The 13,066-nt window shown below is 35.3% G+C and overlaps 1 protein-coding gene across 4 annotated transcripts in view; it reads right to left on the bottom strand.

The window, feature by feature from the left end:
* The window catches only part of LOC117409376 (peptidyl-glycine alpha-amidating monooxygenase B), a 96,592-nt gene that overhangs the window by 55,598 nt on the left and 27,928 nt on the right, over window positions 1–13,066 (bottom strand). For all 4 annotated transcript variants that reach the window (XM_059022860.1, XM_059022873.1, XM_059022877.1 and 1 more), the window contains exons 3-5: window positions 12,744–12,864; window positions 4,950–5,004; window positions 2,925–3,012 (exon numbers count right to left, since the gene is read on the bottom strand). In XM_059022860.1, the coding sequence (XP_058878843.1) occupies window positions 2,925–3,012; window positions 4,950–5,004; window positions 12,744–12,864 (264 nt within the window). The remainder of the gene's footprint in view (window positions 1–2,924; window positions 3,013–4,949; window positions 5,005–12,743; window positions 12,865–13,066) is intronic.

Genomic DNA, 13,066 nt, shown 5'->3' with positions numbered 1-13,066 from the left:
GAAATACATTCTACATTATGGATTATTCCGCAATTTAAAACAGATGTATAATTGTATTCAACCCATAAATTTAAACAGGACAAATATAACATGGATATAATTATGATATCTCACTGATCCTCAATCTCTGCATATTTCAATGTGCTTAAATTGATAGGATTAATAATGTTCTTATATTTTTGTTACATCTACAATCCCTCTAAGTGGTTTCTTCTCATGATCTTCTGTGTTGTTTGTTCTGTGAGTTTCAGATGCATGTCCTCTGCAGACAGAAAAGTGATGTTAGACCTTTCTTCTAAACCTCACACTATTTCCTTTTGGATGCAAGGTCAAGAAGATAATTCTCTGAATACCTTACTGTCAGGACAGCACACACGTATGAAACAGGAACAACAAACAAAACACGAAAAAGTAAAATGTGGCAAATTGGACCCAATGGCATCCTGATTAATTAACACAAAAGAGACCTATTAAAAAGCTATTAAAATCAAATTTTCATGCCTCTTGCTCTTTTATTATTCCAAAAATTGAACTATTACATATTATAAGAAGATTAAACCAAAGGGGTTATATTAATCAAAGGTTTAAATTACAGTATGTTTCACTTAAAGCTTAAAGTGTCCCATAATCATGTACAGTTTTATTATAAAATACGAATCATGAGCGACTTGTCTACAGAATTATATTTACTGCCTGCAGGTTGCTATCAAAATAGGCAATTATAAAAAATAAATAAATATATAAAATAATAATACAAAAAATAAAAAAAATATAAGAATAGATTGGTTGGTTATTTATTCAGGATTTGTCCAGAGATGCACCTTATACATGAGGGCATCCCAACAGCAGCAGTATGGCATGTTACAACTAAAGACAGACACAAAAAAAAAGCAAATCAGATACTGTATACAGGCAAGGGAATTGACATTAACAAAAAAACGGAATCCTTTAAAAGGCAAAATTCTTAATCCCCCTAAAATCAGATGATAAGTACCTACATCCCTAAAACCACGGTCTGTTTTAGCAGGGACAAGGAGATCAGACAAGGAAGACGCAGTCAGGGAGTTTCCACTTCTGAACAAAAACCTTTACATCTAACGTATTACTAAGGAAAAGCTGACAAGTAGTGGCACGTCTAAAACTTCTGATAATATAGGTAGTCAACAATGCATTAGAAGCGAGCGCCTGACCCCAGACAGTAGGCTGCTTCAATTAACATAAGGTTGCTGCATAATTAAATATCAGCATGATATTTAAGAAAAATGGAGATTAAATAGTGGCTAATGTGCTAAAACTATATAAACAGTTAATATAAAAACCATCAACAACACACAGTGATTATTACGTGCTATGCTGTAACAGTTCATGTTTATTCTTCCAGTCTTCCTCGCACAGTAGTTTCAGCTGCAGGAACAAAAGTTTTCTCTTTCAAAGATTTACCACCACTCGGCCACTAAGTGAACTAAACTGGCAAGTCTCTGCAAATACTTGTAGCACTAGGATGGTAGCAAGCTTTGTTGTAGCAAAGGGTTGAAAACTATAATGTTAACAAATGAAAATGAAAATACAATACAATTTGAAGTGCAACAAAAGGCGTTTGGGGAAAACATTTAATGGTCTGTTCTACAGCACTTCAATAAAGCAAACATCCAGAATCCAGATAAATAACTGTAGTGCACTAGCGAAACAGAATGAATCATTAGCAAGATACATGATTACTATTCATGTATCTTTTAAACTGAGCCTGACAGAAAAGCCATTATCATTCCTTAATGGCTAACAACAAGAGGTTCTTAAAAGGCATTGCAACCAAGTCCCAGTGAAAATGTGATATTAAAAATTATTAATCTTGTTCCAGAGGATTTGGTAGGACTCAATGTGGATTAAAACTAACTTTCCTGAAGCAATACTAATTAATGGAAATAAAAACATCCTTTTCATGGGACAGCATTGTACAAAAGAGTATCAATTCTACAGTATACAAGGCTTCCATGTCTCATCTGGACAATCTGATGAAAAAATATTTTTTTAGATATCTGGTGTTGAACAATGTTATTAGAAGACATCTTAATATAAGTGTGCATTATTGCAATACATAGATGTAGATATAAAGATAGCTGCATGCACACATGCGTACACACATACTGTACACGGACACATAACATAAACTCATGAGCACTGACATCTTGCACAGCAGTGCCTTTGAGAAGCTGCTGCTATCCGTCATCTACTGTAGACTGTGCCTTGTTTTAGTATGTCCTTTATAAATCCACTTGTTACTGACACTGTGAAATCATTTAAATGTATCAGTTTTTAACCCTCATTCCCTTCATGGTTTTGAGTGTCCAGCTACAGTACAAGCGTTTGAGGCTGCAGAGTCACATCATACTTCCAAAATTCAACTTGATTATACCATGAAACCTGATGCCAAAGTTACAACCCTGATTCTATCCCAGTCATTTTTCTTCATATATAGCTCAGAAAGTAAACAAAAATAAAAATGCAGCTGCCTTTGAAGTACACCTTTTTTTGTACAACGCAGGTTAATACATTTGCCAGTTACTTTAACAGTTCAATACCCTATAAATGACAGGTCAATCAGATTTGCATACAACATGAAAGTAATAGTCTTCTTATTTTACTGAATGGAAAAAGTTTAGATCAGAAAGTCTTAATATTAAAACTTCGCCAAGCAGGTTCAGCATCAACTCTTTGTAAATTAAAGCATATTAGGAATTTTAAATCCCCCAAATTGCAACAGACTAATAATGGTACATTTCCTACTCAAAGTGTGCCAATACATTTAACCATCAAAGGTGTCAGTTAATTTAACTTTTCATGGTTACTCATTTTGTTATTTATCACAAAGGCTTAGCTTCTGGAAAAGGAGGAAGACTGAACTGTTCCTCTAACTGAATCCTTACCAGTAATTATCAGTGGAAAAGGGAGATCTGCAACCATAGAGTAACATGTGATGGACAGTATTCATGCTGGCGTGAGGCTGAAAGTCAACTGCAAGACAAAAAATAAAAATAAGTAGTATTTAAATTCAAATGGGAACAATTACATTTCTAATCACATCGGTATGTATTTTGTAGTACATTAACAAGTTTTAATAACTTTGTTTATAAGTACAAACAATAGGTTTTGTTATTACTGGTATTTTATTGTCATTAGATCACGCAATTGCTACCAAAGTCATAGGTTGCATAAACACACAATAACTGAATACAGTCAAACTATACACACACACATTAAAAAGCCTGTTTGTAATGAACGCCTCATACCAAAATATTATATGTGCATATAATAGATACACTGAGGTCACCTTTTAAAACCAACCAAGGTTGACGAGTGTCATGAGAAACCACTACTCTCTCCCTGTTATTCTGAAACACACAGATAACCTCTTTCTCTCAGGATTTCATGCTCATTTTGAGTCCTAATAAAACGTTCTTGCAAAACCTCTACTGGTACTTGATATCTTATACTCAGTGTTCACTCTCTTTGTTAGGGTGGAGAAACTAACAGTTTATGTAGCTCAAGCCTTTATGCTTGGTTAAAAATACACATGGTTCCCAAAAGGGTGGGAATGCAGCCTATTAAACATGTACATAAAGTTTTGTACAACCTCTACTGCGACTCTTTATAACGCAGCACGACACAGTTTGCTTGCTTTTAGGCCTAAACCTTGCAATTCCATTCTGTCACAGTGCTGGGATCTTCAGTGTACTGCACATGCTACCTCTCTTTAATATTCCCCTAGTCAGACCCTGCATTTTCTTGAGACTGATTCTGTTTCCACAAAAAGGAGCTCATTCCAATTTTCTTAATCCAAGATATCTCAAACCTACATGGGTTACCTCAATCTGTGATGACACTATTTATGATCATTCTGTTGTAATAATTAGTTAGAAAGAGACTTGGTGTCAAGCACTAGTATACATTTAGTGTTTACACATTGGCAAGCCAGGTGGAATAAAGAAAGAGTATGATGCAGACAGCACATTTATTGGCCGGGTTGCTTCCGTCAGTCTCAATTTTTCAGAATGTCTGTGGCACACCCTGCAGCTATCGATAAAGCTCAGCTGCCAAAGCTAGACTATATCACTGCATGTACCTCTTCAGTACGTCACATTTATTTTAGGCTGAATTATTCATTTGTATTAACATCCAACACAGCTACTGGCATTTTCAAAATGCACCCTTGTAAGTAATTTACAGAATGTAATTTAAAATATGGCTTAAGTCTGCAAATCACATTATGCTTCTTAGCATCGTGTACATGAAAAAACTTTAATTGCTGTGCAACTGCAAACAGTAGGTCATGCATCGATAAGCTTTAGATAGGATAAACTGGTTACTGGTACCTGAAACTGTTGATTATTAACAGGAAGAAACAGTTTCAGTTTGCCATAATCTTTTGTCTTTCTGATCAAATCCCAGAAAATAAAGATTCACTTATTTTCTACCTACACACTGTATAATATAATTTCAGCATACTGTGCTTCCTTTCATGAGTTGGTATTGCTCCAGTATAATTTCTGGCTCTGTCATTTTCTTGTCATCTTAAAAATTGCTTACATATACATATTTGTTTTAAAGGAGGGCAAGTTCAATTTTGTATGCCCACTACTTACTGCTAATACAAAAAGGATATAGAGACTAAAGCCAGCATGTACATAAACAGCCCATCTAACAGAAGATGATTAAGGATCTCACTTCGGACAGAAAGCCAATAGTATACAAGAAGGATAAACTGGGTTATGGCTGCCACAGGCATTGGCATGCAGCTCTGTAACTGCATTCACAATGTGCAAAGAACTACGTTTGCTGCTTTTTCTCAGTAGCCTTTAAGAAATCCAAAGCAGCACAAAATACCATTTGTTAATAGCTATCTTTATCTGGTTGGTTGGTTGGGTGGTTGTTTTTTTCATACAAGTACTTACCTATATACGTGTCCTCCCTCGGTGCTCTAACTGATATGCAGAAGTAGCTGTCAGACTGCAAAAAAGAAAGAAAGAATCAAACTAAAAACTATCTTGATATAAAATGATATTACATTTCTAGGATAGGTTAATGTCTGAATCAATCTCATTTTCAAAACACCTGGGATCAAACTTGCAAATTAAAAAGGCATGACAGAAGAAAACCTATTAAAACCATAATAATGTACTGGTTTTAAACTCCAGAATCCCAACACTGTAGGAAATTAAGTTGCGATTCTGTCAGCGATGGGGATTGAGCTGTCAGGGCATAATAAACTCTATTCAATAGCCATCAAACAACTGCATTTGTGTGGCTACCATGTGTCACATAAAAGCATATATCCCTTCTACCCTACCAACAGAAATATAAATGGAAGTCAATTTAGGTAGTCAGCAGACCTGTACACTCTAGATATATGAAGGCTGTCCTAGCTCTCTTTCTATTGCCCAGATAATACATGACTAAGCAAGCTCTATAAATTAAAGCCTGACCTTAAAGCCACAGAGCAACAGTACAGTATAATGTGATATCATTTAAAGTACTAAGGCAAAAGAGGAAACCCAGTACTTCTGATAAACATGACGTCTGTCCTTAGAACATTTAATCCACTGTATGTATTACAAAATCACTTTGATTGTGGAACTTAACTGCATGCTTGTGTACCTCGTAGCATCCTAAAAAAAATGTAAGAAATTTGAAAGATACCAAGTTACCGCAGTATTCAGTCAATTACGAAAATAAATTACCATTTCGCAATTTGAGCATTACAAATTATCAAAAGAACGAAATTAAAGGTTATTGCGGTCTTTGAGCAAATTATTTTGATCAAGTTGCAAAATGTAAAATATTAAACAAGCAAAGAGCGAAAAGCAAAATAAGAGATAGCTTATTCGGTAAATCTATATAATCAAACTGCGTAATGTGCTAATGCAGTTCCCAAACAGTTTTTAAAGATGCTGCTCAATCTGCGATTAGCAATTAATTTGCAGGGTGTTAAAATATTTTTTTATTGAATGAACATAAAATCAGTAAATTATATTTATAAGATACACATCACCGATTCATTATTTATGTATTTATCAGACTTTTAGTCGAGTCCTCAAACCTCGGGTCCGAGTCAGAGTCCGAGTCACTATCATTCGAGTCCGAGTCTGAGTCAAGGTCCTTGACTTCGAGTCTTGAGTCCTTGAAACAAATTCAAATACATTTTCACTAAACTAGTGGTAGTAGTGGGGGAACAGTTTGCCTAATGGACATTGTCTGATATCCCTCAGGAAAAAAGCACAAATTATTATTAAAAAAAAAAAAAAAGATTGATTTATTTATTTTTTCTAGCTATATTTCGAATTTGTATGCCTTTTTCAACTTTTCTGACACTATCTTCTTTTCTTTTGGAATTTGAATACTGTTTGAATGTACCTGAAGTTAATAGATAAGCTTCAAGCTGAAGTTTGTGGACGTTGTTTTGCACTTTGATAGAAGCCGTGATCCGGACTATAGAGCCGATGTGGTATGCGTACCAAACCTAGACCTGTGTAATGCCAGAAAGTCGTACGCTGTCAGATTTTGGTACAAGTGCAATCAATTACGATTTGATGGGTGTTTTCCTATTGTCAAAGAGGTACATTAATTACACATTATTTTTTTGCAAACTCAAACTGGAAACAGACAATCAATTTCTCTAAAAGAAAAAACAATAGAGGGATTGGATAACGTTTTGTTGGGCGGGTTTTTATTGGGGACAGTTGCCTAGTAACTGTAACATTACTTGTGTAATAGAAAATAAAAAATGACTTGTTAATATCTCTGAGTGACGGAGCCCAAATGTTAGAGTCCGAGTCCAAGTCATGCAAGGTCGAGTCAGTCTTTTGCGGCCGTGACTGGAGTCCGAGTTCGAGTCCCTGACTCGACTTCTGGACTCAAGTGTAGTATTTATTATTTATGCAGGAAGTTAACCAATTGAGACCGTGCTTCTTAAACATTTAATATTAAATAGGAAGGGGTGAACTACCACTTTTTAGAAAATAGGTTTTGCAGACCCCAATCAGCACCAGTCAGTGCCACGCCTGTGCAATAAAGATGGAGACTGCTTTTTGACAGCAAGAAACCCTTCTTCAAGGTTTTTATTTGAGATGATGACAACATTTTCAAAAGAAACCATATTGAGAGGTCCACTGAGCTAAGTCTCATTGGGCTAAGCCAAAAACACTATTTTGATTGTTTAGATAATACCAGTCAGGTAAAATTGAAGTAGTTCAATCAAATTAGATACATATAAAGAAACCATAATGAGAGCTCATTTAAAAAATATATCACAATTTAGATTTAGAAACAAAATCAAAATGACTATTTTTTTTTTGCAAGGCTTGCTGCTGTGGCATTTAGAATTGCACTGAATGCCTTCACGCACACAGAAGCGTAGCATTTTTGGAGTTTTACAATAATTGTAGACATCTATTTCTTATAACTTTTTCCTCATCCACAAAATCAACACACACACACACACACACACACACACACACACACACACACACATTTTTTCCACTCAAGCTGCCAGTTTTCATTAACAATTCATTCATTGTTGTTGAAAATGATAAAGATTAAGCAAGGCTACATTAGATACTCCAGCACAATAAATCACCCAGAGATGGCCAATACAGAAAAAGTTTACAAAGGCTCCTACACGCAGGTAGTGTTGCCGGCACTTGTAAACATTTGAAATATTATTTATAGAGCAAACAATGTAAAAGCATGCAGTGAACCATCATTCCACTGGGGACAAGGTTCAAACTTCTCTGGGTAAACCACTTGGCTGATAGGATGACAGTTTTGCATTGACAAACCTACAGTAGTCTCCTGTCTTTTATTTGGCAATCAAGTTACCAGTAACGTTTTGCTAAACAGTAACACCCAATAAATTAAACAATATGGTTTGCACTTGGTTCAAGGTAGAAAATGAATCCTTGAGTGTTAAGTAAAAAGAACCAAGTTACTTTTTTTCCCCCCCTGATACAATGTCATTTATTTCCTATTCAATGAAGTCATCCACATAATGAGATTCATTCAGAAGCATTTGAATAAACCCTGCTCTATATTTAAAAGCCTGTTGTATGCTAGGTATTCACTGTGCTGGTGACAGGAAGACAATGGATCTAATCTTTGCCTATTGTACATTGGTGTCTCTGCTCAAGAAATACGTGTCCCGATATTTTCTATATTTGGTAGGCTGCAAGATTAAGTTCTAACACTTTCAAAAGCACATAGAAAGGCAATCCAAGAATAAATTAGGTTTTTCGCACATGATATTCCTTAACTGTGAAATTTCTTAAAGTTAAATTTAGGAGTTAATGGAATTCACTTCTTAAAATTGCCCACCAAAATGGCTTAATGTACTGCAAGTGTCTTCAGAGTTACATAAATCAATGCACAGGACGGAGTGGAAATATTCGATGTTTAGATCTTTCAAATTATATATATTATATACATAAATGTTTCAGAGAATGTAGAACTGCAGTGTACAGAAATGAAGGTTGACAAGAAGAAAAAAATATTTAAATAAAATAAACAATGTGCACAAAGTTTAAATGATTAAAAAATAATTTATTTCAGGACGTTTCGGGCAAAAGCCCTTCTTCAGCTGTGTAGCTGTGTTTTCTTTCTACACAGCTGAAGAAGGGCTTTTGCCCAAAACATCCTGAAATTAAAAAATCATCTATCATTTAAACTTGTGTACATTGTTTTTAAAATATTTTTTCTTCTTATCAACATATTATATTAGTCCAACTTCCACCTCCTCAAAGTGGCAGGAGGGTGACAACATGTTCTCAAGGCGAAGTACAGCAGGGTCCCCTGACAGCAGGTTCAACCATGCTGTGAAAGCTTGAGTAACATATTCGGCCAAAGTGGAAGGGGCACTCACCAATCCGCCAGGCCAGCATGGTGAGTTATGGCCAACCCCCCAAAGATGAAAGCACAGACAAAAACATGGCTCTCATTCCCCGGAGGCTGGATCGACCAAGGCAGCGGCTGGTCAGGCATGAAGGCAGAGGGTGCGAAGTATTACGAAAAGATGGAGGACTACTAGAACTCAAGAGTGGACATCTTCTCTTCTACCGAGGCACTACAGATGGATGAACAGGAGGCGTTGGATTCATTGTCCACAAGAAAATCAAGAATAATGTAGTAGAGACTGACAACGCGTCAGAGGTCCACAAGACTGATAGTGAAAGTTTCAAGGAAGTATGAACTTCAAGCCATCCAAGTATATGCACCAACAACAAGCTATTCGGATGAAGAAGTCGAAGATTTTTATGAAGTACAAGAACTACATGAAAATGGGAAGAGCCAAGTTAAATCACCGGTGACTTCAACGCCAAAATAGGAGCCCAGCAAGAAGATGATAATTTGTTTGGCAAATTTGTACGTGGCGACAGGAACGAGAGGGGCGACAGACTAGTTGAATTTGCAGAGAACAAGAACTTATTCATCATGAACACCTTCTTCCGGAAGAAACACATCAGGAAATGGACATGGAGAGGACCCAACAGAGTGAAGACTGAAATTGACTACATACTCACCAACAAGAAGCACACCGTACAAAATGTCTCAGTACTAAACAATTTTAACACAGGAAGTGACCTCCAACAGGATAATGACCCAAAACACAAAGCTAAAAGCACCCAAGAATGGATAAGAACAAAACATTGGACTATTCTGAAGTGGCCTTCTATGAGTCCTGATCTGAATCCTATCGACCATCTATGGAAAGAGCTGAAACTTGCAGTCTGGAGAAGGCAGCCGTCAAACCTGAGACAGCTGGAGCAGTTTGCTCAGGAAGAGTGGGCCAAACTACCTGTTAACAGGTGCAGAAGTCTCACTGAGCGCTACAGAAAATGTTTGAATCCAGTGATTGCCTCTAAAGGTTGTGCAACAAAATATTAGGTTAGCGGTCCCATCATTTTTGTCCATGCCATTTTCATTTGTTTTCTTATTTACAATATTATGTTGAATAAAAAATCAAAAGCAAAGTCTGATTTCTATTAAATATGGAATAAACATAACAAATTTGAGCACGTCTGTACATGACAAATTAAATAATTTAACCGCAAAATTAAGTTATTTGGCACTTAACATAATTATCCACATTGTATAATTGACATAAAAACAACACTATGGTTAATCTACTTCTAATCAAAAATACAAAACTATAATACAAATTTCTACTTTAGCAGATAGAGGGTACAATTGACTTATTCAGAGATATTGGCTCAAATCCAATGTTTCATTTAGTCCATAAGGTTCTATAGTTTTTAGTGTAAAAATCCAAAATGATTCTCTTTATAACAATTGTTTAATTGCATTACCACCTCTAATATGAGCTGAAACTTTTTCAATCGCTGCAAACTTTAATCTTGAAGCTGAGCCATGATTCATGGTTTTGTAATGTCTCGATATGGCATAATCCATATTGTTATTTCTAATTGCAGCTTTATGCTCTGCTATCCCACAAGGACATTTAAGCATATATATGACAGGAGTTGAATTACAATGAATGAAATCACGAATCTCATACTTTTGACCCGAATGTGGATGGTTGAAGAATTTTGTATTATATGTATTGGAGCAATGAATGCATCTCCCACATCGATAATTCCCATGTAATTCTCACGTTAGCCAATTTTCATTTGGTGGTGATGGATTGCACATTGAAGAGACTACTGCATCTTTAATATTTTTACCTCGTTTAAAACAAAACCTAGGTGGAGAAGTAATACATGTTTGTAATTGTGGGTCACATTCCAATATTTTCCAATGCTTCAAAATCGTTCTCTTAACCTCATTAGACATTTGGTTATGTTCAGTAACAAAAGTGATTCTGTCGTCACTAGATTCATTCATTTTTGTGGTTTCTAAAAGTACATTGTGTTGTAATGCTTTTGTTTTTTGGTATGCCATTTCAATTGTGTTTCTTTTGTAACCTCTGGATCAAAAACGGTTCTGCATGTCTTTAGCTTGAATTTCATAAATTGGACTCATTGTTACATATTCTTTTTAGACGTATAAACTGGCCATATGGAATGTTTTTAATCATATGATTAGGATGGTCACTATTTGCATTCAGAATCGTGTTTCTATCTGTGGGTTTACGAAAGATCGTACTGTCAAATTTACCATCAACATTTTTAGATATTAACAAATCAAGAAAATGTATCTCAGTTTGAATGAATTCCATGGTGAATTTTAAAGTAGGATATTTATCATTCATATAATCTCTGAACAAAAACAAATCAGTCTCAGAACCAGTCCATATTACAAAAATGTCATCAATGTACCTTTTCCACAATAACATATCCTGCAGGAGTGGACTTGAGGCAGTGTCTTTAATTTATTCTTTTTCCCCAATACCCCATGGATAAGTTTGCATAATTTGGGGCAAGACAAGCCCATTGCTGTACCTTGGATTTGCAGATAAGATTTATTGTTAAACAAAAAATAATTTGATTTTAAAATAAATGTAGTTAATTCTAATAAAAAATAATTTTGTTTATTTTCAAAATAAAACGACAGTGCCTTTTGGTATATAGACTTTCCACATCGAAAGAAACTAGAAAAAGAGTTAGGAGGAACTGAGTGTTGGGAAAGCACTCTGATCACGTCTCGGGTATCTGCTAAATAAGAAGGTAAATCTCTTACAATATCCTTAACTAAATAGTCTACAAACTGGCTTAGCGGAAACTATAGGTCGTCCTGGAGGTTGTAAAGGATTCTTATGTATTTTTGGTAACGTGTAAAATACTGGTGTTCTAGGGAATTCAACCTTTAAAAATGATATTGGTTTTGTGCGATTAGTTTGCTTTCCAATGCTTTTTCTAAAATAATCGTAAACCCGGATCTCCCGTTAAGGGTTCATAAAAACTTACTTAGTTGTCTTAGAACTTCACAAACATAATGCTCAGAATTTTGAATGGCAATAGAACCTCCTTTATCTGCTGACTTCATTACTATGTTACTATTTTCTTTAATGGCTTTCCTTTCCAGCTGACTCACATTATGATGTTTAAGTACTGAATGCTTTAACGTTGTTATATCTACCAATTTACTAAAGATACTCAGCGTACTATTACTATTAGTACAAATTACAAAGGATCATAATTAAAAACGGTTAACCTTTTAAATCTCAATTTTGTTTATGCCTTTCAGCCAAGATTATCTGTACAGCATGTGGGAGTTTTATCTTTTACCTATTAAATATTGCAACAGAAATTTACCTCTACCTGTTCCTTTTCCCATCAAAACAATGAAGACTATCTGCAACAATGAGTCATCTCTGACTACTGAACGAAGAGAAAAAAAAAAAAAGCAAGCAATACACTTCCTACTGCTGCAGCCTCCACAAGACTCAGTAATCAACAACATGCTCATCACTTCAATGTCTCTCAATTGGTTGGGGGGAAAATTATTAGTCAGATGCAAGATGATTAACAAGCTACAGTTTCTTTTTTTCTGCTGTCTACCAATGCTCTCTATTGGAATAAAGCTAATCTCTTTAAATGGGTAATCGGTTTTTTTTTTTTTAAATGTCATTTACTTTGATATTCCTTAATAAATGCACCTTGTAAAATGAAATCCAAATAAGATAAGGATTTTGTTTAACTTCTAAAACGATTCTGAAATTGTAAACATTAACAACAACTGGCAAGCATCTACTGTTAGAAACAACTTGTAATGTCTTATTGATTTGTTTTGGTACCTACCGCTTCAGGAGTAACCCCTGGCATCCCAATATTAATAGTAAAATTCTGGGCATCAGGAGAAACAGTCGACCGTCTGGTTCTTGCACATTCATTGGAGGGAGGCCAGTAATTCTCTTGATATCTGCATTTAAGAAAATGCAGGGTTTGTCAGTAGCTTTTGGTAACATGCAATAAATGATAAGTGGAACAGCTACTCTGAATATAAAAGGGATCATTTAATCATTGCTTCAACCTGAGGCACTGCAGGTAAAGTAGCAACCTGTTGCAGATTCTAAACACATTTGAGACAGACAGCATTGTATATGAATAACAGTAACGGAATA

Source organism: Acipenser ruthenus, chromosome 1 (genome assembly GCF_902713425.1).
Source record: "Acipenser ruthenus chromosome 1, fAciRut3.2 maternal haplotype, whole genome shotgun sequence".
In the NCBI taxonomy this organism is placed as follows: Eukaryota; Metazoa; Chordata; class Actinopteri; order Acipenseriformes; family Acipenseridae; genus Acipenser; species Acipenser ruthenus.
Note: the sequence above shows the minus strand (reverse complement) of the source record. Positions and strands in the feature narration are given on the sequence as shown.